The sequence below is a fragment of the Vanellus vanellus genome, assembly GCF_965231255.1.
Source record: "Vanellus vanellus genome assembly, contig: HAP1_SCAFFOLD_187, whole genome shotgun sequence".
Taxonomy (NCBI): domain Eukaryota; kingdom Metazoa; phylum Chordata; class Aves; order Charadriiformes; family Charadriidae; genus Vanellus; species Vanellus vanellus.
The window spans coordinates 265,208-290,954 of record NW_028128031.1 but is presented as its reverse complement, the minus strand read 5'-3'; the positions used below and the strand labels follow the sequence as shown (position 1 = coordinate 290,954).

At 51.6% G+C, this 25,747-nt stretch overlaps 1 protein-coding gene across 1 annotated transcript; it reads right to left on the bottom strand.

Moving 5' to 3' along the window:
• Positions 1–7,320: 7,320 nt before the first annotated feature.
• Positions 7,321–8,241, bottom strand: LOC309684770 (olfactory receptor 14J1-like; the record flags this gene model as incomplete). Its single annotated transcript, XM_082500638.1, has 1 exon — positions 7,321–8,241. The coding sequence occupies one exon, from the start codon at positions 8,239–8,241 to the stop codon at positions 7,321–7,323; it is 921 nt and encodes a 306-aa protein (XP_082356764.1).
• Positions 8,242–25,747: the final 17,506 nt, after the last annotated feature.

Here is a 25,747-nt window from a genome sequence, read left to right as displayed (position 1 = left end):
GGCATGTAACTGGGCTCGCTAGAGAGGCGCCTGGGGGTAGGAGCTCAGCACTTGTGGGGCAGAGTGCTAGTATTTTTGAGGACTGGAAGGTCCACCACCCCTCAAGGGCAAATACTATGCACTCATTGGCTTTTCTGAAAAGGCCTATACGCCAATGCACGCAGCATGGGGAATAAACAAGAGGAGTTAGAGATTTGCATGCGGTCACAGGGCCATGATCTCATTGCAATTACTGAAACGTGGTGGGATGGCTCACATGACTGGAACACTGTCATGGAGGGCTATGTTCTCTTTAGGAAAGATAGGCCGGTGAGGCGAGGCGGTGGAGTTGCTCTTTATGTGAGAGAGCAACTGGAACGCATCGAGCTCTCCCTGGGAGCAGATGAAGAGCAAGTTGAGAGCTTGTGGGTAAGGATCAAGGGGCAGGGTAATATGAGAGACACTGTTGTGGGTGTCTGTTACAGGCCACCTGATCAGGATGAGGTAGTTGATGAGGCCTTCTACAGACAGGTGAAAATCGCCTCACAATCACAGGCCTTGATTCTCATGGGGGACTTCAACTACGCTGATATCTGCTGGGAAGGCCACACAGCTAGGCATGTACAGTCCAGGAGGTTCCTCCAGTGCATTGATGACAACTTTTTGACTCAGGTGGTGGAGGAGCCTACAAGGAAAGGTGCTCTACTGGATCTGGTACTGACAAACAAAGAGGGACTGGTGGAGGATGTAAAGGTTGAGGGCAGACTGGGCTGCAGCGATCATGAGAAGATAGAATTCAGGATTAAGTGTAGTATACACAAAATGACAAGTAGAGTTGAAACCTTAAACTTCAGGAGGGCTAACTTTGATCGTTTCAAGGAGTTGCTTGGAGAAATCCCATGGGAGAGGGCTCTAGAGGGTAAGGGGGCTCAAGAGAGCTGGCTGCTATTTAAGCGTCACTTCCTCCAAGCTCCGGATCAGTGCATCCCAAAGAGAAAGAAATCAGGCAAGGGAAGAAGAAGACCTGCATGGCTGAGCAGGGACCTTCTGAAAAAGCTCAGGTGGAAGAAGGGAGTTTACAATAGGTGGAAGAAGGGGCTGACTGCTTGGGAGGAATACAAGAATGCTGTCAGGGTATGCAGGGAGGAAACAAGGAAAGCCAAGGCAGCCTTGGAATTGAACCTGGCGAGGGATGTCAAGGCCAACAGGAATGGTTTCCTTTAAGTATATAGGAGACAAAAGGAAAACTAGGGAAAATGTGGGCGAGCTGTTGAACGAGACAGGTGCTGTGGTGACAGATGTTGCAGAGAAGGCAGAGTTGCTAAATGCATTCTTCACTTCTGTCTTCACTGCTTGGGCCAGTCCTCGGGAAACCCAGACTTTGCAGGTAACAGAGAAAGTCTGGAGGGAGCAAGACTTTCCTTTGGTTGACGAGGAGCAAGTTAGAGATCAGTTAGATAAACTGGATATCCACAAATCCATGGGGCCTGATGGGATGCACCCTCGAGTGCTGAGGGAGCTGGGGGAAGTCATTGCTGGGCCGCTCCCCATCATCTTTGAAAGGTCCTGGAGGACAGGTGAGGTGCCTGAGGACTGGAGGATAGCTAATGTCACTCCAGTCTTCAAAACGGGCAAGAAGGATGACCCGGGAAACTACAGGCCGGTCAGCCTCACCTCCATCCCTGGAAAGATGATGGAACAGCTTGTGCTGGGTATCATCTCAAAGCACCTGGATGAAAAGAAGGTTATCAGAAGTAGTCAACATGGATTCACTAAGGGGAAGTTGTGTCTGACTAATCTGATAGCATTCTATGATGAAGTGACTAGATGGGTGGATGAGGGGTGGGCAGTGGATGTTGTCTACCTTGACTTTGGCAAGGCTTTCGACACTGTCTCCCACATCTGGGAGTACTGGAGTACTGCATCCATTTCTGGGCTCCCCAGTTCAAGAAAGACAGGGATCTGCTGGAGAGGGTCCAGCAAAGGGCTACGAAGACGATAAGGGATTTAGAACATCTTTCATATGAGGAAAGGCTGAGGGACTTGGGTCTCTTTAGTCTAGAGAAAAGAAGACTGAGGGGGGATCTTATTAATGTTTTCAAATACTTAAAGGGAGGATGCCAGAGAGATGGGAGGAGTCTTTTTTCAGTGGTGCCCATTGATAGGACGAGAGGTAATGGGCACAAGCTTGAACATAGGAAGTTCCATCTTAACATGAGGAGGAACTACTTCACTTTGAGAGTAGTGGAGGGCTGGAACAGGCTGCCCAGAGAGGTTGTGGAGTCTCCCACTCTGGAGATGTTCAAAACCTGCCTGGACGCTGTCCTGTGCAACCTGTTGTAGGTGACCCTGCTCTGGCAGGGGTGTTGGACTAGATGATCTCCAGAGGTCCCTTCCAACCCTGACTATTCTGTGATTCTGTGATTCTGTGAAGAGCCCTGAGCCACCAGTGAGGGGCAGGACCTGCCTTCCCAGGGCCTGGGGGTCAGGGTTTGGCCTTTCTGCTGCATCAAACAAGCCAAGGGGTTCCTCAGCATTACAGCCACCTGCACAGTGCCTCTGCCTACCTGCAACCACAGCCTCCAGTTATCTCCTCTAATGAGTCCCTGGGGAGGCTTTGGCAGAAACGACCCTCAGTGGGGCCAATCAAGGCTTCAAGGTACTTTTCTTCTGACTTGGACTTATTATGAATAGAGGGTGTCCCTTCAGGCGGTCTGGACAGGGAGGAAAAGCAGTCCCTGGAGGTCTGACACTGTAGGACAGCTTTGCTCCTCACCTCCCCACCCTCCCCATTTCTGACATTGGCCACCTGGGACTGACACCACTGGTCCTTGCATCAGACTTCTCCACTGAGGTCTGCAGCTGGATGTCACAGCCCCATTGCCCCATCTCCCACCTGCGCTCCTCAGAGCCCTGGCCGCACCCAGGCAAAGGAGAACTTTTCCTGGTTGTAAGTAAAGAAAAGTAAAGCATAATCGGTTTTCCTACACAATAACACACACTCCGCAATCACATGCACAGGACAAGCTCCCTCTCATGAGGCTGCCTTTCTACAAGGGAGTTCTTAGGAGAAATAGATTAGGAAGGTAGATAGAAAAGACAGATATAAACACAATTAAAGAGTTGGCCGAGGAGACAATTAGACTGTTGAAAGACAGGCAAGGTTTTAACTCCCTGAAAGTCAAAGCAGCAACACAGGTGAGAGGTATCTGACTGCAGAAAGAGTAAGGGGAGGAGAAAAGTGGTGAAGGATGGAAAGCCCCATGAATTAAAATTGAAAGATAAACCATATATAAAAATCCAGCATCAAGCTCCCAGGGTAACGATCATGTCACTGGGAACATCCCAGCCTGGTTTCAGTGATGGACGGGAACGGGATTCCAGATCTGGATTCAGGAACACACCGATCAGGGTCAAAGGCAGACGAACAGATAGAGTCCTCCTCAGACACCGTCCATTGAAGAAAGAGGGCTGACCCTTTGATCCCTCCGCTTTTATACTGAGCATGAGGCACTGTCCGCTCCTCCCCGCAGGTGCAACCAGGCTATGCTGTTCTGCTTCCCACCCTCCAACGGGGCACATGACAAAGGTCACTGCCCTTGGGTGTTATAGCAATAAGTATAAGCAAGAGCCTCTCTGCGCATCATTCTGTGGCATCAACTACAAACATCAGACTTTGTTGGCTAGAAGCAGACACTGTCTGAAGAATACCCCATTAATTTCAGAGAGTGCAGGCAGTTAGAAGAGGCTTAGCTGAAAGGTAAAATTCTGAAGAAAAAAAATTGGTAATGTGTTACTTCAAAGCAGGACATCAGCCCAGCTGTCAACAACTGGCTATAAGGAGACTGCAGGAGACCACATTCATGAGGAATCTAAGGAAGAGTGGGCTAGATGAGGAGACAGTGAGGTAGACTGAGAGCTGAGTGTGTGACAGAACTTAGAGGGTTGTGGTTAATGGAGCAGTGTCAAGTGGGAGGCCTGTAACCAGTGGTGTCCCCCAGGGGTCAATACTTGGTCCAATTTTGTTCAATATATTCATCAATGACCTGGATGAGAGGATAGAGTGTATCCTCAGCAAGTTTGCTGATGATACCGAACTGGGTGGGGTGGCTGACACTCCAGAGGGCCACGTTGCCATCCAGCATGACCTGGACAGGCTGAAGAGCTGGGCAGAGAAGAACCTAGTGAGGTTCTACAAGAGCAAGTGTGGGGTCCTGCACCTGGGGAAGAAGAATGCTAGGCACCAGTATAGGTTAGGGGTGGACCTGCTGGGAAGTAGCTCTGAGGAGAAGGATCTGGGGGTCTTAGCAGACAGTAAATTATCCATGGCCCAGCAATGTGCCCTTGTAGCCAGGAAGGCCAATGGCATCCTGGGCTGCGTAGGGAAGAGTGTGGCCAGTAGGTCGAGGGAGGTCATTCTCCCCCTCTACCCCCCCATCCTCCCTCAGGATGCGGAGAAGGCCGAGCTATTGAATGCCTTCTTTGCGTCGGTCTTTACTACCCGGCCGAGCCCTCAGGAGTCCCAGGCCTTGGAGAAAGTAACAGGGAAAGAGGAAGACTTCCCCTGGGTTGAGGAGGATCAAGTGAGGGACCAATTAGGTCAATTAGATATTCACAAGTCCATGGGCCCTGATGGGATGCACCCGCGAGTGCTGAGGGAGCTGGCAGAGGTCATTGCTGGGCCACTCTCCACCATCTTTGAAAGGTCCTGGAGAACAGGTGAGGTGCCTGAGGACTGGAGGAAAGCCATTGTCACTCCGGTCTTCAAAAAGGGCAAGAAGGAGGACCTGGGGAATTACAGGCCAGTCAGCCTCACCTCCATCCCTGGAAAGATGATGGAACAGCTTGTTCTGGGCGTCATCTCAAAGCATGTGGAGGAAGAGAAGGCTATCAGAAGTAGTCAGCATGGATTCACCAAGGGGAAATCATGCCTGACTGATCTGATAGCCTTCTATGATGGTGTTACTGGATGGATAGATGAGGGAAGAGCGGGAGATGTGGTCTACCTTGACTTCAGCAAGGCGTTCGACACGGTCTCCCACAGAGAGACCTGGACAGACTGGACAGTTGGGCGGAGAGGAATCTTATAAAATTCAATAAGGGCAAGTGTAGGGTGCTGCACCTGGGGAGGAATAACCCCATGCAGCAGTACAGGTTGGGGGCTGACCTGCTGGAGAGAAGCTCTGTAGAAAGAGACCTGGGAGTCCTGGTGGACAAGAGGATGCTCATGAGCCAACAAGGTGCCCTTGTGGCCAAGAAGGCCAATGGCATCCTGGGGTGCATCAAGAAGAGTGTGGCCAGCAGGTCAAGGGAGGTCATCCTCCCCCTCTCCTCTGCCTTGGTGAGGCCACACCTGGAGTGTTGTGTGCTCCCCAGCTCAAGAAGGACAGGGAATTGCTGGAGAGGGTGCAGCATAGGACTACCAAGATGATTAGGGGACTGGAACACCTCTCATGAAGAAAGATTGAGGGAATTGGGTCTCTTTAGTCTGGAAAAAAGATGGTTGAGGGGGACCTGATCAGTGCTTATAAATACTTAAAGGATGGGTGCCAGGAGGATGGGGCCAGGCTCTTTTCGGTGGTGCCCAGTGACAGGACAAGAGGTAACGGGCACAAACTTGAGTGTAGGAAGTTCCACCTAAACATGAGGAGGAACTTCTTTACCTTGAGGGTGGTAGAGCACTAGAACAGGCTGCCCAGGGAGGTGGTAGAGTCTCCATCTCTGGAGACATTCAAAACCCGCCTGGACGCGTTGCTGTGCAACCTGCTCTAAGGTGTCCCTGCTCTGGGACGTGGGTTGGACTAGATGATCTCCAGAGGTCCCTTCAAACCCTATGATTCTATGATTCCCCCTCTACTCTGCCGTAGTGAGGCCACAACTGGAATACTGTGTCCAGTTCTGGGCTCCCCAGTTCAAGAGGGACAGGGAACTGCTGGAGAGAGTCCAGCATAAAGCAACTAAGATAACTGAGAGGTTGGCGCATCTCCCTTATGAGGAAAGGCTGAGAGAGCTGGGACTCTTTAGCCTGGAGAAGAGAAGGCTGAGGGGAGACATTATGGCGTACAAGTACCTAAAGGGTGGGTTGACGGAGGATGGAGCCAGACACTTTTCAGTGGTTCCCAGTGACAGGTCAAGGGGCAACAGGCAGAAGTTAGAACATAGGAAGTTCCATTGAAATACAAGAAAAAACTTCTTTAACTGTGAAGGAGGGTGACAGCGCACTGGTCCAGGCTGACCAGGGAGGCTGTGGAGTCCCCTTCTCTGGAGATTTTGAAGACCCACCTGGATGCAGTCCTGAGTAATGTGCTCTAGGCAATCCTGCTTTAGCAGGGGAGTTGGACTAGATGATCTCTACAGGTCCCTTCCAACTCTGAACATTCCATGATTCTGTGATTCTGTGATAAGGACAGGGGAGGGTGAGGTGGCACACAGGGGAATTTGCAAGGAACGAGAAAAGGCAGGTGAAGGAGATCTCATTGGAATGGTGGGGGCTGTTAAAAAGGTGGTAGTTGTCTGCTAGGTGTGTGACGATTGTCCTGGGGGATATTCGCTGGCGTGTCCAGCACAGACAGCCTCAGTGAAGACCCTGTTCTGCCAGTCCTTCATGTCTTTCCCAGGAGTCCTGGCTGTGAGAGCACACTGCTTCTTGCCTCCGCCCTTAAAACCCACATAGTTATGCTGTACACTGGTGTTTTATTTTGAGCGGCACAACATTCTTGGGAATATTCTTGAGGACAAATTTGGAAGAAGACCTAAGCCTTCAAGCCCTGCCCTGAGGAGACCCCTGGTACGCTCTGGTGTTGTTAGGGAGGCCAGCTCTGTCAGAGCAGCGCTCAGTGCCTGTCCCTCCTGTGCTCACAGGGCTGCCACACAGCAGGACTAGGAGCTGCCCGAGCACTCAGCCTTACAGCAAGGCAAGGGCTCCGGAGGAGAGCGTGGAAGTGGCAAGAGAGAAGCTCTGGCGAGACTGGTGTTCCCTGGCAGTGCTGCTGTGCTGGGACTCTTTCCCCTCCAGCTCTGCACACAGGCACTGCTCTGCTGCTCCAGAGAAGGCCTCAAAAGAAAAGATCTTGGGCAAACAAGTTGCTGGAAGATTTTTATTTCTGAATGCTCATTTACACAGTCTGTGAATCTCAGATAGTCTGAAAAATGCTTAATTAAAAATATAAAAAGAAAAAAATATTCTGGAAAATATTATAAAAAGTACAAAAAAGCAAAAAAAACCCCAAAGACAAAACCAAAACTTAAAAAAAAATAAAAACAACACAGAAGATCAGCATGACCTATAATGGGTTAATTTGTAAGTGATTCACAGAAGAAGAAAGTTAAGTGCTTCTGAAATCATCTGACCATCAATTTCCAGAGGGCATCCTTCAGGTCCTGGTTCCTCATGCTGTAGATGAGGGGGTTCACTGATGGAGGAATCACTGAATACAGCACTGCAACCATTACATTGAGAATTGGAGAGGAGATAGAAGGGGGCTTCAGGTGCGCAAATACGGCAGTGCTGAGAAACAGGGAGACCACAGCCAGGTGAGGGAGGCACGTGGAAAAGGCTTTGTGCCGTCCCTGCTCCGAGGGGATCCTCAGCACTGTCCTGAAGATCTGCACATAGGACATCACAATGAAAATAAAGCACCCAAATGCTAAAAAACTACCAAACACAAGAAGCCAAACTTCCCTGAGGTAGTCTGAGCCTGAGCAGGAGAGCTTGAGGATGTGGGGGATTTCACAGAAGAACTGGTCCAGGGCATTGCCCCGGCAGAGGGGCAGTGAAAATGTATTGGCCATGTGCATCAGAGCATTGAGAAACCCACTGCCCCAGACAGCTGCTGCCATGCGGACACAAGCTCCGCTGCCCAGGAGGGTCCCGTAGTGCAGTGGTTGGCAGATGGCAACGTAGCGGTCATAGGACATGACAGTGAGAAGAGAAAACTCTGCTGTAGCAAAGAAAAAGAAAAAAAAGACCTGTGCAGCACATCCTGAGAATGAAATTGTCCGAGTGTCCCGCAGACAATTGGCCATGGCTTTGGGCACAGTGATGGAGATGGAGCCCATGTCAAGAAGAGAGAGGTTGAGGAGGAAGAAGTACATGGGGGTGTGGAGGCGGTGGTCGCAGGCGATGGCGGTGATGATGAGGCCGTTTCCCAGGAGGGCAGCCAGGTAGATGCCCAGGAAGAGCCAGAAGGTCAAGAGCTGCAGCTCCCGTGTGTCTGCGAATGCCAGGAGGAGGAAGTGGGTGATGGAGCTGCCGTTAGACATCTGTTTGCTCTGAGCATGGGGCACTGTAGAAAGAGGAGAAGATATTGAAAAGTTAATGCGCACTTCTTGGAGACCATCCTCTGCTTTTTCCCCAAGAAATAACCCTAAATGACTTATCTTTCTTTGGCTTAGTTTCATTCAGCTTGTTTTGGGGCACTCAGGTTTTTGCTGCTGAGGGCACTTCCTTTGAATGGGGCATAAATCCTTCCCTTTCCCAGTGCTTTTAGCTTGAACACTGGTGAGCCCTGAGGGACAAAAGGCTCTCTGCGCCCTAGTGCAGAGTCAGGAGGTCTGATGTACAAACCAGTGACCTGCTGGTCACCACGCAGTTGTCCTGTGCTTACAACTCTCTCCATGGGAGAATGATCTCCCTAACAATGAGAGAGAAAAGAAATGGACTTCAGTGAGTGTGGGAGAGTCCAGTTTCAAAGCCCATTTCTCCACACTGCTTTCTCTCTCCCTGTGCAGCTGAGCAGAGAGGGATGCAGAAGGGTGGAGGGGCTCTCTGCTGCCTGGGGCTGTCCCTGCCAGGAGCTGTTGCTCTGTCCCCAGGTCTCCCCCTGCCAGTGCTGCCAGAGCCCATCCCACCCGCTGTGTGCTCAGCTCTGCCCTGCAGCCCCCTCCCAGCAGCAGGGCTCTGCCCAGGGCCACCTCCCTCTGTGCGGGTCCGAAGGAGTGGAGCAGATCCAGCCTGATGCTGCAAGCAGAGGGGATGCTGGTGCTGTCTGTAGGTGGAGGAGTGGGTGAAGGCACCTGATGAGGTTTTTGGCAGATTTGGTGATCCCTCAGTGTCACAGTGACAGCTCCTTTCCCTTAGGAGAAAGCTGAGAGCACAGAGCCTGGAAAGGTCTCTGTCTTTAAGGTAGCCCCTGCCTTGACTTTCCTCTGTACAGCAGAAGGACCCTGCCCTGCCAGAGGTTGTGCTCCTTCCACCCACAGTTTCTCCCCACAGAATCTCCGTGGGGAACTCCCCCAGCAGGCAGAGAGCTGACCCTGGCAGGCGGCAGAGTCCCTGCCCCGGCACACAGCCCCCGGGGTGCAGGGACCCTGCTGGCAAGGACAGCCCTGCCCACCCCTGCCTTCACACCTATCTTCAAACCCCAGAGCCATCCCTGGGAGAAGGCAGCTGACCTTCATTGTCCCTCTGATGGTGCAGTGGGGCATCCCTGCTCTGAAGCACATCCTCCTGCTCCACACCAGAAAAGCCAGGAGAGCCATCCTGACAGCTCCTATCAGCCATGGCATGTGCCAGGTGTAGGAGACACTGCCAGGAACTCATCCGCATTGCCCCACAGCCAGAGACTTACCATGGGAAAGGCTGTGAAGGGTTCTCCCCCGGTGAGCTCTCTCCTGTCCTCCCACCCCAGACTGCCCTTATCTCTTTCTCTCTTTTCTCTTCTGCCCTCGCTGCCTGCAGGCAGTGCCCTCAGCCCTGCTGCGCTGTGCAGAGGAGCTGCTCCTGGGCAGAGCTTTCTCTCTGCAGCGCTGCCCGCTTGCCAGGAGCTCCCTCCGTCCCAGCAGCCCGGCACAGCTCAGCAGCAGAGGACCAGCCCACTCTCTCTGTCCCCTCTGGGCTCCCTCAGAGATGTCCCTGGGGCTCCAGGGGAACCTGCTGGGAAACAAGCTGAAGTCATCACTGATGTTTTCTCCCTCAGCTGGGGAGAGAAACTTCTTTTCAGGAGTTTCAATTCTCAACCAGAGACAAGTTGAGGTCCAAGAATACCTTTTTTTTTCTTTTTTTATTAGACAGCATACACAGACAATACCAGGGAGCAATCTCCTTTTCCTGTTTGGAGGGAAGAGGATCAATGTTGAATCAATGGAGGCTTCTCAGCCTGGGTTTGTAGTCCCTGGGGCTACAACAGGAGTTAGCTCCATCCCATGCCCTCCACAAACCCCCAGCAGGTGGCATTCCTCTGGCCTCACTTCACAAGGGCACAAAAGCGGCTCCTGCATGTGAGCTCCTGGTCTCAGCTCCCTTGTGAAGTAATGGAGAAGGAGGGCAGGAGGAAGATGTTCAGACACAGACACCTGGGGACATCTTTGGTGGCAGGGGTGACCAAGAGGCATGCTGGGAATGGCAAGCTCTAGTAGAGCAGTTCATAGAGACAGGGCAGCATCTGGGGGCATCTTGGTGGAGGCTGGTGGGAAATCCCTTTGGCCAACTTCAATGACACAAGGTGTCCATGTGGAGGACAAGTGCCCCTGCAACTCTTCCTTCTGCCCAGGGCAGCCCCTAGAGGGATTCAGCTGACCAAATGGAGTCACGTGGCACAGGCAGAGCTCAGTCTCTCTCTTTCTCTTCTCCATCAGCTGTCTTTTCCACATGTCCCCGGAGTATGATGGCAGTTGTCTCACGTGCATCCCTTCATTGCCTGACCTAATTCATGGCAGGGGAACCTCAATTTAGTTTACAGATTCCGTCCTGTAGTGCACGAGGAGGTTCCAGGGATCTCCAGCACAATTGCATGCACCTGACAGGGACAGCAGACGTCCTCTACAGGAGCCCGGTCCCCAGCCAGCCTGGCTGTGTGACAGGCATCACCCAGGGCATCTCAGACAGAGTGGGTGCCTTTGGGCCAGTGACCGAATCCCACCCCTGCAGTGGCACAAGCTCTGTCTCTTCTCTCTTCAGTAGATACTGGGCAGCTCCTGAACAGCAAGCACATCACACCAGGGTCTCCTCTCGTGTTCCTTCACTCTCAAACTATGTTGGTTCTTCTCTCCTGAATTTTTTTAGCCATCCCCTTGACGATACAATCATGGATTAGGCCAATGATTTTCACAGTGAGCCTCACTCACAGCATGTCCACACCAAGGACATTTTCAACATCATCTTGTTCTTCTTGAGACTAGCTTCATCCCCACCACAGAGCTTGCTCCCTTTGTGTGCACCTCATTTCTTCTTCACACTGCCATCTGCCACCCACTTCAGCATGTCTCTGCTCTGAAGCAAAGATTTTGCACAGCTGAGGTCTTGGGGCCTTGGAAGCAGGTTTCCCTCTTGTGAGTCTGCTCTCAGCCCAAATGTGCCACAGCTGAGGTGCTGCAGCCCAGCCATGCCCCAGGGCCTTCAGCCTGGGCACAGAGAGGAGGGGCTGGAGCTGTGTGTGCCATCTCTTCATTGCACTTGGAGGGAAGAAGAGCTGAGCGGTGTTGGGACGTCTGCCACGACTGGGGTGCTGTGATGGGTGGGTACAGGATGATCCGGAGGGCAGAAATTTTGAGAGAGGCTTGCCCTCAGGGTGAAGGACCTGCTTAGATTTGTGGAGCTCCTCTAGGTGATAAATAAACTCGGTGAACCCCTGTGTGTAAGGGTCAGAAAAGAGACTGGTAAGGGTTACATTGTGGTGGGAGACAACGAACCTATTTACATCACCTTGTGAACTTTAATTGCCCTGGCATTCACTGGAAGGGGACCACAACTGCATGCAAGCTGTCCTGGAGGCTTCTCGAGAATATTGGTCAAGACACAGCTTAGGATCCCAGTCTCTATAGCACAGCTGCCCGATTGGCCAACAATGGTAATACTCATCTGCATCTGTTAATTTCAAAGAAGGTAGAGCTGGACATGGACGTTACAAGAATGTCAGCTTTGGCTATCGTGTCCATGAAATAGTGGGGTCTGCCCTCCCAAAAGGAAGGAGAATAGAAGAGTGTGGGTGCTAGACCTCAGAGGAGCAGCCTTTAGCCTAGTCTTGTGACTTTTAGTCGGGGAGCCCATGTGTGCAGCACAGAAGGGCAGCAGAGCTCAGTGTACCTCATCTGCAAGGACAACATCTGTCAAGTAGGAGAGTGTAGTCATACCAATAGTCAGAAAAAACAAGCCCAGCTGTCAGGAGAGGAGCTTGGGGAAACAGGAAATTCATGGGTGAGCTCCATAGAGATAATGAAGCATGCGAGATATGGATGCAAGGGTTAAAACAAAGGAAGAATTCAGAAAAACAGTTGGTTTAGAAAAGCCACAGGTCTTACAGAGCTGACACTTGGACGGAAGTTCAAGGGCACAAGGATGAGCTGTCACTACTCCAGGAAATTTTGAAGAAGAACTGAACATAATGGGTGGCCATTGCTGAATTTGGTAAGAGCATGTGTAGATAGATGTGAGATTTTCTGTGTTTTCTTCTCTCCTCCTTCTTCACCAGCAAGGCCTCCCAGTTCCATGTGCCTAAGAGGCAAAACCCCACGTAAAAGCCAGCAGTGGATGGAGATCAAGTCTGGGGATACTTAGCTAAGGTCAACCCTTAGTAGTCCATTGGACCAGATGGGATGAATCTAAAGATGTTGGGAGAGCAGCCCAATGTCAGAAGAGGGCTGCTGTGACATATTTTGGAAGGTCGTCATGACTGAAGAATCCACATGCATTGTAGGGAAGTCACAGGCATTGGCAAAGCCTCAGAAAACCACAGTGCTGGCAGGAAGGAAGCAGGCACAGGCGTAGGAGTGTGTAGCTGTGGTGGGGATGGCCAAGGGCCTTGGTGGGGCTTTGACACCCCAACAGAACTGAGACCCTTGTCTGCTTAGCTATGGCTTCTGTCTCTTCCACTGTGCGCCATGAGAGGACACCAGATTCTGACAGCTCCGGTGCATTTTTTCTCCTCGCCTGCCCTCCACAGAGCCTGGGACGTGCACTACTGCTGATCTGCACCTGGTGTTACACAGTCCCACATTGCATTGCCCCCAGGAAGTGCCCAGAGTATTTGAAGAGGCAAAGGATACCCCTCCACAGGGGATGGGGCTTTGGGCTTGACCACTCTGCTTGGTGAAGCACATCAAGGGCTTTCACAGGGGTCTTCACCTTTAAATTTCCTCCTGTACCAAGTGCCTTCAACTTCCTGATTTACCAGTCCCCAGAGACAGGTGCTTTGTCTGCTCCTTCCCTCATTGGTCTCTTCAGTGTGGGACATCAGCAGGGCCTGCTAACACCCTCAGAAACCTGCAGGTTTGCTTCTTTTACTTCTTCAGAAGCTTGGGCACTCTTTCAGGAGCTGCAGTTCAGGAACTCGGCACCAGAGGGCTCATTCCCACACAAAACACCAGAAGGAACCAAGTCTGGGCATAGTTTTCCTTTAGTCTTCAGTTCTGACGTGGCTTATTAGAGAGATTTCAGACGTGCAGTCACAATGAAAAGAAACAAGAAGCAAAGTCACAACCTTAGACTTCTTGAGGGTTAACTTTGATCTCTTCAAGAAACTGCTTGGGGAGATCCCGTGGACTAGAGCTCTGGAAGGCAAAGGGGCTCAAGAAAGCTGGCTGGTATTCAAAGACCACTTCCTCCAAGCTTAGGATCGTGCACCTGGAAGAGCAAGAAATCGGCCAAGGGACGCAGGAGGCCTGCCTGGTTGAACAGGGAGCTTCTGAACAAGCTCAAGTGGTAGAAGGAAGTTTACACTCAGTGCAAGAATGGCCTAACCCCTTGGGAAGATTACAAGAACGCTGCCAGAGTGTGCAGGGATGAAACAAGGAAAGCCAAGGCCACCTTGGAACTAAACCTGGCAATGGATGTCAAGCTCAACAGGAAGGGCTTCTTCCAGTATATTGGAGGCAAAAGGAAGACCAGAGAAGCTGTGGGCCCACTGTTGACAGTGGAGACAGGAGCCATGGTGACAGAGGATGCGAAGAAGGCGGAGTTATTGAATGCCTTCTTTGTGTTGGTCTTTACTACCATGCCAAGACCTCAGGCGTCCCAGGCCTTGGAGAAAGTAACGGGGAAAGAGGAAGACTTCCACTGGGTTGAGGAGGATCAAGTGAGGAATCAGTTAGGTCGATTAGATATTCACAAGTCCATGGGCCCTGATGGGGCCTCAATGTCCTTCTTGTGCTGATGGGCCAAAAATTGAACACAGTACTCTAGGTGGGGTCTCACCAGTGCCGAGTACAGGGGGACGATCATTGCCCAAATCCTGCTGGCCACACTATTTCTGATACAGGCCAGGATGCTGTTGGCCTTCTTGGCCACCTGGGCATACTGCCGGCTCATATTCAGCCTGCTGTCCACCGACACCCCCAGGTCCTTCTCCCCCGGGCAGCTTTCCAGCCCCTCTGCCCCAAGCCTGTAGCATCCATGGGGTTGTTGTGCCCCAAGTGCAGGACCCGGCACTTGGCCTTGTTGAACCTGAAACCATGTTGAACCTGAAACATTGTTGAACCTGTGCTTATGATAATAAGCACAAAGAAAGAGCTGCCTGAAGACAGAATTCCACAGATTACTCAAAGACAGGCGACTTTTAACTGCCCGAAGCTCAAAGCAGAAACGGGATTGTGGAGAGGCTTCTGAATGATGAAAGAGGAGGGGAAGGGAAATGTAAAGCGTAATCGCAAGCGCTTCTGTGCATGTGCACTGCTGGAAAGGTGCCTTCAGACATGGTCAGGTTAGTTAGGAGAGGTGGAAATACATGGAAGATGAGGGAGATTAAATGCAGAGCCTGAGAGAGAGAGCCCTGACAATGCAAATAGAGGGGGAGGTCCATAGCTCTCCTCTTGCTATCAATGAACATCCTGAAAACTCCTCATTTGGATCTCATGGGAGAACACCAAATCTTTATTAAAAGTATTCATGTGTGTCAGGTGATGAGGTGGTGCTTATACACATCAAAATGTCTCAGGCTTTCAGGCAGCGCTCTGCTGTCTGACCATCAGTACCCAGTGGTACCTCCAGAGGACCCCGTGTCTCTGAAGCACATGCCTGGGCCTGGCTGCTGTCCCAGAGAAGCTGCTGGAGACCAGAGCCCCTGGGAAGCTGCATCTGGAGCCTGGGCAGAGGGTTCCAGGCACCTACAGTGGCACCACCCATCCGTGTCCCTGTAACTGCATCCCACCCCAGTTTTATAATCACTTGCCTTTGCAAACAGAGGCAGCACACAAAATCCCCCAGAGATCAGTATCTTAAAATAAGATAAAACTAAGCAAGGAGGAGAACACCACCAACAGTGTTTGAAATTTACGGTTCTAAGAGAAAGTTTCATACACTCTGCATCTTTCATTCTATTTCTTGGTTGTTTGATCTTATTAAAATGTTCTTATCATTTCCATCATACTGGGACCTACAGCATTACAAAAGCTGATTTTTGTGTCTGGCACAGTCCCCAGGACGATCCAAAAATAGCTCCCTTCCCTGAACTGTTTGTGCCACCTCCAATCTTGGCACAGAGTGAGTCCCACTCGGTGCTGTGGACCACTCTTGCCTGATGGAGGAAAGCAGGTGGTGTGGTTTAGGCTGGGCTGGACACTAAACAAATGACAGATACTGCCTTTAAGCTCTTTCTCTTCCCAGAAGAGAAGAGAGAAAAAGAAGGAGAGATTTATGGGTGTTAAGGAAAACTGAAACTACTCTAATGAAGTATTAAAATAGAAACAAAGGATAATATTATCAATAAAAAATTAAAGATAAACCATGTATAAAAATCCAGCATCGAGCTCCCAGGGTAACGATCATGTCACTGGGAGACACTGGGAACATCCCAGCCTGGTTTCAGTGATGGACGGGAACGGGATTCCAGATCTGGATTCAGGAACACACCGATCAGGGTCAAAGGCAGACGAACAGATAGACTCCTCCTCGGACACCGGTCACTGAAGAAAGAGGGCTGACCCTTTGATCCCTCCGCTTTTATACTGAGCATGAGGCACTGTCCGCTCCTCCCCGCAGGTGCGACCCGGCTACGCTGTTCTGCTTCCCACCCTCCAACGGGGCACATGACAAAGGTCACTGCCCTTGGGTGTTATAGCAATAAGTATAAGCAAGAGCCTCTCTGCGCATCATTCTGTGGCACCAACTACAAACATCAGACTTTATTGGCTAGAAGCAGACACTGTCTGAAGAATACCCCTTTAATTTCAGAGAGTGCAGGCAGTTAGAAGAGGCTTAGCTGAAAGGTAAAATTCTGAAAAAAATTGGTAATGTTTTACTTCAAAGCAGGACATCAGCCCAGCTGTCAACAACTGGCTATAAGGAGACTGCAGGAGACCACATTCATGAGGAATCTAAGGAAGAGTGGGCTAGATGAGGAGACAGTGAGGTAGATTGAGAGCTGAGTGTGTGACAGAACTCAGAGGGTTGTGGTTAATGGAGCAGTGTCAAGTGGGAGGCCTGTAACCAGTGGTGTCCCCCAGGGGTCAATACTTGGTCCAATTTTGTTCAATATATTCATCAATGACCTGGATGAGGGGTTAGAGTGTAACCTCAGCAAGTTCGCTGATGATACCAAACTGGGTGGGGTGGCTGACACCCCAGAGGGCCACGTTGCCATCCAGCATGACCTGGACAGGCTGAAGAGCTGGGCAGAGAAGAACCTAGTGAGGTTCTACAAGAGCAAGTGTGGGGTCCTGCACCTGGGGAGGAAGAATGCTAGGCACCGGTATAGGTTAGGGGTGGACCTGCTGGGAAGTAGCTCTGAGGAGAAGGATCTGGGGGTCTTAGCAGACAGTAAATTATCCATGAGCCAGTAATGTGCCCTTGTAGCCAGGAAGGCCAATGGCATCCTGGGCTGTGTAGGGAAGAGTGTGGCCAGTAGGTCGAGGGAGGTCATTCTCCCCCTCTACCCTCCCATCCTCCCTGAGGATGCGGAGAAGGCCGATCTATTGAATGCCTTCTTTGCGTCGGTCTTTACTACCCGGCCGAGCCCTCAGGAGTCCCAGGCTTTGGAGAAAGTAACAGGGAAAGAGGAAGACTTCCCCTGGGTTGAGGAGGATCAAGTGAGGGACCAATTAGGTCAATTAGATATTCACAAGTCCATGGGCCCTGATGGGATGCACCCGCGAGTGCTGAGGGAGCTGGCAGAGGTCATTGCTGGGCCACTCTCCACCATCTTTGAAAGGTCCTGGAGAACAGGTGAGGTGCCTGAGGACTGGAGGAAAGCCATTGTCACTCCGGTCTTCAAAAAGGGCAAGAAGGAGGACCTGGGGAACTACAGGCCAGTCAGCCTCACCTCCATCCCTGGAAAGATGATGGAACAGCTTGTTCTGGGCGTCATCTCAAGGCATGTGGAGGAAGAGAAGGCTATCAGAAGCAGTCAGCATGGATTCACCAAGGGGAAATCATGCCTGACTAATCTGATAGCCTTCTATGATGGTGTGACTGGATGGATAGATGAGGGAAGAGCGGTAGATGTGGTCTACCTTGACTTCAGCAAGGCGTTCGACACGGTCTCCCACAGAGAGACCTGGACAGACTGGACAGTTGGGCGGAGAGGAATCTTATAAAATTCAATAAGGGCAAGTGTAGGGTGCTGCACCTGGGGAGGAATAACCCCATGCAGCAGTACAGGTTGGGGGCTGACCTGCTGGAGAGAAGCTCTGTAGAAAGAGACCTGGGAGTCCTGGTGGACAAGAGGATGACCACGAGCCAGCAAGGTGCCTTTGTGGCCAAGAAGGCCATTGGCATCCTGGGGTGCATCAAGAAGAGTGTGGCCAGCAGGTCAAGGGAGGTCATCCTCCCCCTCTCCTCTGCCTTGGTGAGGCCACACCTGGAGTACTGTATCCAGTTCTGGGCTCCCCAGCTCAAGAAGGTAAGGGAACTGCTGGAGAGGGTGCAGCATAGGGCTACCAAGATGATTAGGGGAGTGGAACACCTCTCTTATGAAGCAAGACTGAGGGAATTGGGTCTCTTTAGTCTGGAAAAAAGATGGTTGAGGGGGACCTGACCAGTGCTTATAAATACTTAAAGGATGGGTGCCAGGAGGATGGGGCCAGGCTCTTTTCGGTGGTGCCCAGTGACAGGACAAGAGGTAACGGGCACAAACTTGAGTATAGGGAGTTCCACCTAAACATGAGGAGGAACTTCTTTACCTTGAGGGTGGTAGATCACTGGCACAGGCTGCCCAGGGAGGTGGTGGAGTCTCCATCTCTGGAGACATTCAAAACCCGCCTGGACGCGTTGCTGTGCAACCTGCTCTAAGGTGTCCCTGCTCTGGGACGTGGGTTGGACTAGATGATCTCCAGAGGTCCCTTCAAACCCTATGATTCTATGATTCCCCCTCTACTCTGCCGTAGTGAGGCCACAACTGGAATACTGTGTCCAGTTCTGGGCTCCCCAGTTCAAGAGGGACAGGGAACTGCTGGAACAAGTCCAGCGTAGGGCAACTAAGATGACTGAGGGCTTGGAGCATCTCCCTTATGAGGAAAGGCTGAGAGAGCTGGGACTCTTTAGCCTGGAGAAGAGAAGGCTGAGGGGAGACCTTATTATGGCGTACAAGTGTCTAAAGGGTGGGTTGACGGAGGATGGAGCCAGAAACTTTTCAGTGGTTCCCAGTGACAGGTCAAGGGGCAACAGGCAGAAGTTAGAACATAGGAAGTTCCATTGAAATACAAGAAAAAACTTCTTTAACTGTGAAGAAGGGTCACAGAGCACTGGCCCAGGCTGCCCAGGGAGGCTGTGGAGTCCACTTCTCTGGAGATTTTCAAGACCCGCCTGGATGCAGTCCTGAGTAATGTGCTCTAGGCAATCCTGCTTTAGCAGGGGAGTTGGACTAGATGATCTCTAGAGGTCCCTTCCAACTCTGAACATTCTGTGGTTCTGTGAGTCTGTGATAATGACAGGGGAGGGTGAGGTGGCACACAGGGGAATTTGCAAGGAACCACAAAAGGCAGGTGAAGGAGATCTCATTGGAATGGTGGGGGCTGTTAAAAAGGTGGTAGTTGTCTGCTAGGTGTGTGACGATTGTCCTGGGGGATATTCGCTGGCGTGTCCAGCACAGACAGCCTCAGTGAAGACCCTGTTCTGCCAGTCCTTCATGTCTTTCCCAGGAGTCCTGGCTGTGGGAGCACACTGCTTCTTGCCTCCGCCCTGAAAACCCACATAGTTATGCTGTACACTGGTGTTTTATTTTGAGCGGCACAACATTCTTGGGAATATTCTTGAGGACAACTTTTGAAGAAGACCTAAGCCTTCAAGCCCTGCCCTGAGGAGACCCCCTGGTACGCTGGAGGTGCTGTTAGGGAGGCCAGCTCTGTCAGAGCAGTGCTCAGTGCCTGTCCCTCCTGTGCTCACAGGGCTGCCACACAGCAGGACTAGGAGCTGCCCGAGCACTCAGCCTTACAGCAAGGCAAGGGCTCCGGAGGAGAGAGTGGAAGTGGCAAGAGAGCAGCTCTGGCAAGACCAAGGGCAGTGCTGCTGTGCTGGGACTCTTTCCCCTCCAGCTCTGCACACAGGCACTCCCCTGCAGCTCCACAGAATGTCTCAAAGGAAGGGTCTTGGGCAAGCAAGTCATAGAATCACAGAATGGAATTGTTTGGGTTGGAAAGGACCATTAAGATCATCAAGCCTAACCATCAACCTAACCCTGCGAAAACCACCACTAAACCATGTCCCTCAGCACCACGTCTACCCACCTTTTAAATTCCTCTAAGGATGGTGATTCCATCACTTCCCTGGGCATCCTGTTCTGATGCTTGATAACGCTTTCAGTTAAGAATTGTTTCTTAATATCCAGACTAAACATCCCCAGGTTAAATGTGAGGCTGTTTTCTCTAGTCCTGGAAGTTTCTTTATTTAGTTGAAATAGACAGAGAGCATGGGTCCTCATTTACACAGTCTGTGGGTCCCACAAATTTGGGTAGATGTGTGATTGGAAACAGCTCACACAGTGACATTTCATTTGAGACAACATTACACAAAGCAAAACAAGCAAATCCCAGAACAATCAAAAAAACAAAACCCAAGACAAAAAATACGGCAGATGGGCTTGGTCTATAATGAGATAGATTAGGAGTGATTTGCAGAAGAAGAGACTTTCTTACTTCAGAAAATCATCTGGTCATCAATTTCCACATTGCATCCTTGAGTTCCTGGTTCCTCATGCTGTAGATGAGGGGGTTCACTGCTGGAGGCACCACTGAGTACAGCACAGCCACCACCAGATCAAGAGATAGGGAGGAGATGGAGGGGGGCTTCAGGTGGGCAAATATGCCAGTGCTGAGAAAGAGGGAGACCACGACCAGGTGAGGGAGGCACGTGGAAAAGGCTTTGTGCCGTCCCTGCTCCGAGGGGATCCTCAGCACGGCCCTCAAGATCTGCACATAGGACAGCACAATGAAAACAAAGCAAACAAAAGTAATCAAGGCACTGAACACAAGAAGCCCAACTTCTCTGAGGTAGTCTGAGTGTGAGCAGCAGAGCTTGAGGATGTGGGGGATTTCACAGAAGAACTGGTCCAGGGCATTGCCCCGGCAGAGGGGTAGTGAAAATGTATTGGCCGTGTGCAGCACAGCATAGGGAAAAACACTGCCCCAGACAGCTGCTGCCATGCGGACACAAGCTCTGCTGCCCAGGAGGGTCCCGTAGTGCAGGGGTTGGCAGATGGCAACGTAGCGGTCATAGGACATGACAGTGAGAAGACAAAACTCTGCTGTAGCAAAGAATGAGATAAAGAAGACCTGTGCAGCACACCCCTGGTAGGAGATGGCCCTGCTGTCCCAGAGGGTATTGGCCATGGCTTTTGGGAGAGTGGTGGAGATGGAGCCCAGGTCCAGAACAGAGAGGTTGAGAAGGAAGAAGTACATGGGTGTGTGGAGGCGGTGGTCGCAGGCGATGGCAGTGATGATAATGCCGTTTCCCAGGAGGGCAGCCAGGTAGATGCCCAGGAAGAGCCAAAAGATCGAGAGCTGCAGCTCCCGTGTGTCTGCGAATGCCAGGAGGAGGAAGTGGGTGATGGAGCTGCTGTTGGGCATTTGCTGTTCACTCTGGGCACAAGGACCTGCTGAAGGAGTGGAAGACATTGACAAGTTAAGGCAGACTTCTTTGAGCCCTTCCTGTGCTTTTTCCTAAAATATCATTCCAAAATGACTTTATTTTCTTTGTAAGCTTTTCATTCAGGTTTGTGCTGTTGAGGGCAATTTCCCTTTGCAATGTCGCTTTGCAATGTCCATTTCTCCACACTGTTCTCTCTCCCTGTGAAGCTGAGCAGAGAGGGATGCAGAAGGGTGGAGGGGCTCTCTGCTGCCTGGGGCTGTCCCTGCCAGGAGCTGTTGCTCTGTCCCCAGGTCTCCCCCTGCCAGTGCTGCCAGAGCCCATCCCACCCGATGTGTGCTCAGCTCTGCCCTGCAGCCCCCTCCCAGCAGCAGGGCTCTGCCCAGGGCCACCTCCCTCTGTGCAGGTCCGAAGGAGTGGAGCAGATCCAGCCTGATGCTGCAAGCAGAGGGGATGCTGGTGCTGTCTGTAGGTGGAGGAGTGGGTGAAGGCACCTGATGAGGTTTTTGGCAGATTTGGTGATCCCTCAGTGTCACAGTGACAGCTCCTTTCCCTTAGGAGAAAGCTGAGAGCACAGAGCCTGGAAAGGTCTCTGTCTTTAAGGTAGCCCCTGCCTTGACTTTCCTCTGTACAGCAGAAGGACCCTGCCCTGCCAGAGGTTGTGCTCCTTCCACCCACAGTTTCTCCCCACAGAATCTCCGTGGGGAACTCCCCCAGCAGGCAGAGAGCTGACCCTGGCAGGCGGCAGAGTCCCTGCCCCGGCACACAGCCCCCGGCGTGCAGGGACCCTGCTGGCAAGGACAGCCCTGCCCACCCCTGCCTTCACACCTATCTTCAAACCCCAGAGCCATCCCTGGGAGAAGGCAGCTGACCTTCATTGTCCCTCTGATGGTGCAGTGGGGCATCCCTGCTCTGAAGCACATCCTCCTGCTCCACACCAGAAAAGCCAGGAGAGCCATCCTGACAGCTCCTATCAGCCATGGCATGTGCCAGGTGTAGGAGACACTGCCAGGAACTCATCCGCATTGCCCCACAGCCAGAGACTTACCATGGGAAAGGCTGTGAAGGGTTCTCCCCCGGTGAGCTCTCTCCTGTCCTCCCACCCCAGACTGCCCTTATCTCTTTCTCTCTTTTCTCTTCTGCCCTCGCTGCCTGCAGGCAGTGCCCTCAGCCCTGCTGCGCTGTGCAGAGGAGCTGCTCCTGGGCAGAGCTTTCTCTCTGCAGCGCTGCCCGCTTGCCAGGAGCTCCCTCCGTCCCAGCAGCCCGGCACAGCTCAGCAGCAGAGGACCAGCCCACTCTCTCTGTCCCCTCTGGGCTCCCTCAGAGATGTCCCTGGGGCTCCAGGGGAACCTGCTGGGAAACAAGCTGAAGTCATCACTGATGTTTTCTCCCTCAGCTGGGGAGAGAAACTTCTTTTCAGGAGTTTCAATTCTCAACCAGAGACAAGTTGAGGTCCAAGAATACCTTTTTTTTTCTTTTTTTATTAGACAGCATACACAGACAATACCAGGGAGCAATCTCCTTTTCCTGTTTGGAGGGAAGAGATTCTGTTGAATCAATGGAGGCTTCTCAGCCTGGGTTTGTAGTCCCTGGGGCTACAACAGGAGTTAGCTCCATCCCATGCCCTCCACAAACCCCCAGCAGGTGGCATTCCTCTGGCCTCACTTCACAAGGGCACAAAAGCGGCTCCTGCATGTGAGCTCCTGGTCTCAGCTCCCTTGTGAAGTAATGGAGAAGGAGGGCAGGAGGAAGATGTTCAGACACAGACACCTGGGGACATCTTTGGTGGCAGGGGTGACCAAGAGGCATGCTGGGAATGGCAAGCTCTAGTAGAGCAGTTCATAGAGACAGGGCAGCATCTGGGGGCATCTTGGTGGAGGCTGGTGGGAAATCCCTTTGGCCAACTTCAATGACACAAGGTGTCCATGTGGAGGACAAGTGCCCCTGCAACTCTTCCTTCTGCCCAGGGCAGCCCCTAGAGGGATTCAGCTGACCAAATGGAGTCACGTGGCACAGGCAGAGCTCAGTCTCTCTCTTTCTCTTCTCCATCAGCTGTCTTTTCCACATGTCCCCGGAGTATGATGGCAGTTGTCTCACGTGCATCCCTTCATTGCCTGACCTAATTCATGGCAGGGGAACCTCAATTTAGTTTACAGATTCCGTCCTGTAGTGCACGAGGAGGTTCCAGGGATCTCCAGCACAATTGCATGCACCTGACAGGGACAGCAGACGTCCTCTACAGGAGCCCGGTCCCCACCCAGCCTGGCTGTGTGACAGGCATCACCCCAGGGCATCTCAGACAGAGTGGGTGCCTTTGGGCCAGTGACCGAATCCCACCCCTGCAGTGGCACAAGCTCTGTCTCTTCTCTCTTCAGTAGATACTGGGCAGCTCCTGAACAGCAAGCACATCACACCAGGGTCTCCTCTCGTGTTCCTTCACTCTCAAACTATGTTGGTTCTTCTCTCCTGAATTTTTTTAGCCATCCCCTTGACGATACAATCATGGATTAGGCCAATGATTTTCACAGTGAGCCTCACTCACAGCATGTCCACACCAAGGACATTTTCAACATCATCTTGTTCTTCTTGAGACTAGCTTCATCCCCACCACAGAGCTTGCTCCCTTTGTGTGCACCTCATTTCTTCTTCACACTGCCATCTGCCACCCACTTCAGCATGTCTCTGCTCTGAAGCAAAGATTTTGCACAGCTGAGGTCTTGGGGCCTTGGAAGCAGGTTTCCCTCTTGTGAGTCTGCTCTCAGCCCAAGTGTGCCAGAGCTGAGGTGCTGCAGCCCAGCCATGCCCCAGGGCCTTCAGCCTGGGCACAGAGAGGAGGGGCTGGAGCTGTGTGTGCCATCTCTTCATTGCACTTGGAGGGAAGAAGAGCTGAGCGGTGTTGGGACATCTGCCACGACTGGGGTGCTGTGATGGGTGGGTACAGGATGATCCGGAGGGCAGAAATTTTGAGAGAGGCTTGCCCTCAGGGTGAAGGACCTGCTTAGATTTGTGGAGCTCCTCTAGGTGATAAATAAACTGGGTGAACTCCTGTATGTAAGGGTCAGAAAAGAGACCGGTAAGGGTTACATTGTGGTGGGAGACAACGAACCTATTTACATCACCTTGTGAACTTTAATTGCCCTGGCATTCACTGGAAGGGGACCACAACTGCATGCAAACTGTCTTGGAGGCTTCTCGAGAATATTGGTCAAGACACAGCTTAGGATCCCAGTCTCTATAGCACAGCTGCCCGATTGGCCAACAATGGTAATACTCATCTGCATCTGTTAATTTCAAAGAAGGTAGAGCTGGACATGGACGTTACAAGAATGTCAGCTTTGGCTATCGTGTCCATGAAATAGTGGGGTCTGCCCTCCCAAAAGGAAGGAGAATAGAAGAGTGTGGGTGCTAGACCTCAGAGGAGCAGCCTTTAGCCTAGTCTTGTGACTTTTAGTCGGGGAGCCCATGTGTGCAGCACAGAAGGGCAGCAGAGCTCAGTGTACCTCATCTGCAAGGACAACATCTGTCAAGTAGGAGAGTGTAGTCATACCAATAGTCAGAAAAAACAAGCCCAGCTGTCAGGAGAGGAGCTTGGGGAAACAGGAAATTCATGGGTGAGCTCCATAGAGATAATGAAGCATGCGAGATATGGATGCAAGGGTTAAAACAAAGGAAGAATTCAGAAATACAGTTGGTTTAGAAAAGCCACAGGTCTTATATAGCTGACACTTGCACGGAAGTTCAAGGGCACAAGGATGAGCTGTCACTACTCCAGGAAATTTTGAAGAAGAACTGTACATAATGGGTGGCCATTGCTGAATTTGGTAAGAGCATGTGTAGATAGATCTGAGATTTTCTGTGTTTTCTTCTCTCCTCCTTCTTCACCAGCAAGGCCTCCCAGTTCCATGTGCCTAAGAGGCAAAACCCCACGCAAAAGCCAGCAGTGGATGGAGATCAAGTCTGGGGATACTTAGCTAAGGTCAACCCTTAGTAGTCCATTGGAGCAGATGGGATGAATCTAAAGATGTTGGGAGAGCAGCCCAATGTCACAAGAGGGCTGCTGTGATACATTTTGGAAGGTCATCATGACTGAAGAATCCACATGCATTGTAGGGAAGTCACAGGCATTGGCAAAGAATCAGAAAACGACAGTGCTGGCAGGAAGGAAGCAGGCACAGGCGTAGGAGTGTATAGCTGTGGTGGGGATGGCCAAGGGCCTTGGTGGGGCTTTGACACCCCAACAGAACTGAGACCCTTGTCTGCTTAGCTATGGCTTCTGTCTCTTCCACTGTGCGCCATGAGAGGACACCAGATTCTGACAGCTCCGGTGCATTTTTTCTCCTCGCCTGCCCTCCACAGAGCCTGGGACGTGCACTACTGCTGATCTGCACCTGGTGTTACACAGTCCCACATTGCATTGCCCCCAGGAAGTGCCCAGAGTATTTGAAGAGGCAAAGGATACCCCTCCACAGGGGATGGGGCTTTGGGCTTGACCACTCTGCTTGGTGAAGCACATCAAGGGCTTTCACAGGGGTCTTCACCTTTAAATTTCCTCCTGTACCAAGTGCCTTCAACTTCCTGCTTTACCAGTCCCCAGAGACAGCAAACTTGTCTTCTCATTCCCTCCATAGTCTCTTCAGTGAGAGATGTCAGCAGGATGTGCTAACACCCTCAGAAACCTGCAGGTTTGCTTCTTTTACTTCAGAAGCTTGGGCACTCTTTCAGGAGCTGCAGTTCAGGAACTCGGCACCAGAGGGCTCATTCCCACACAAAACACCTGAAGGAACCAAGTCTGGGCATAGTTTTCCTTTAGTCTTCAGTTCT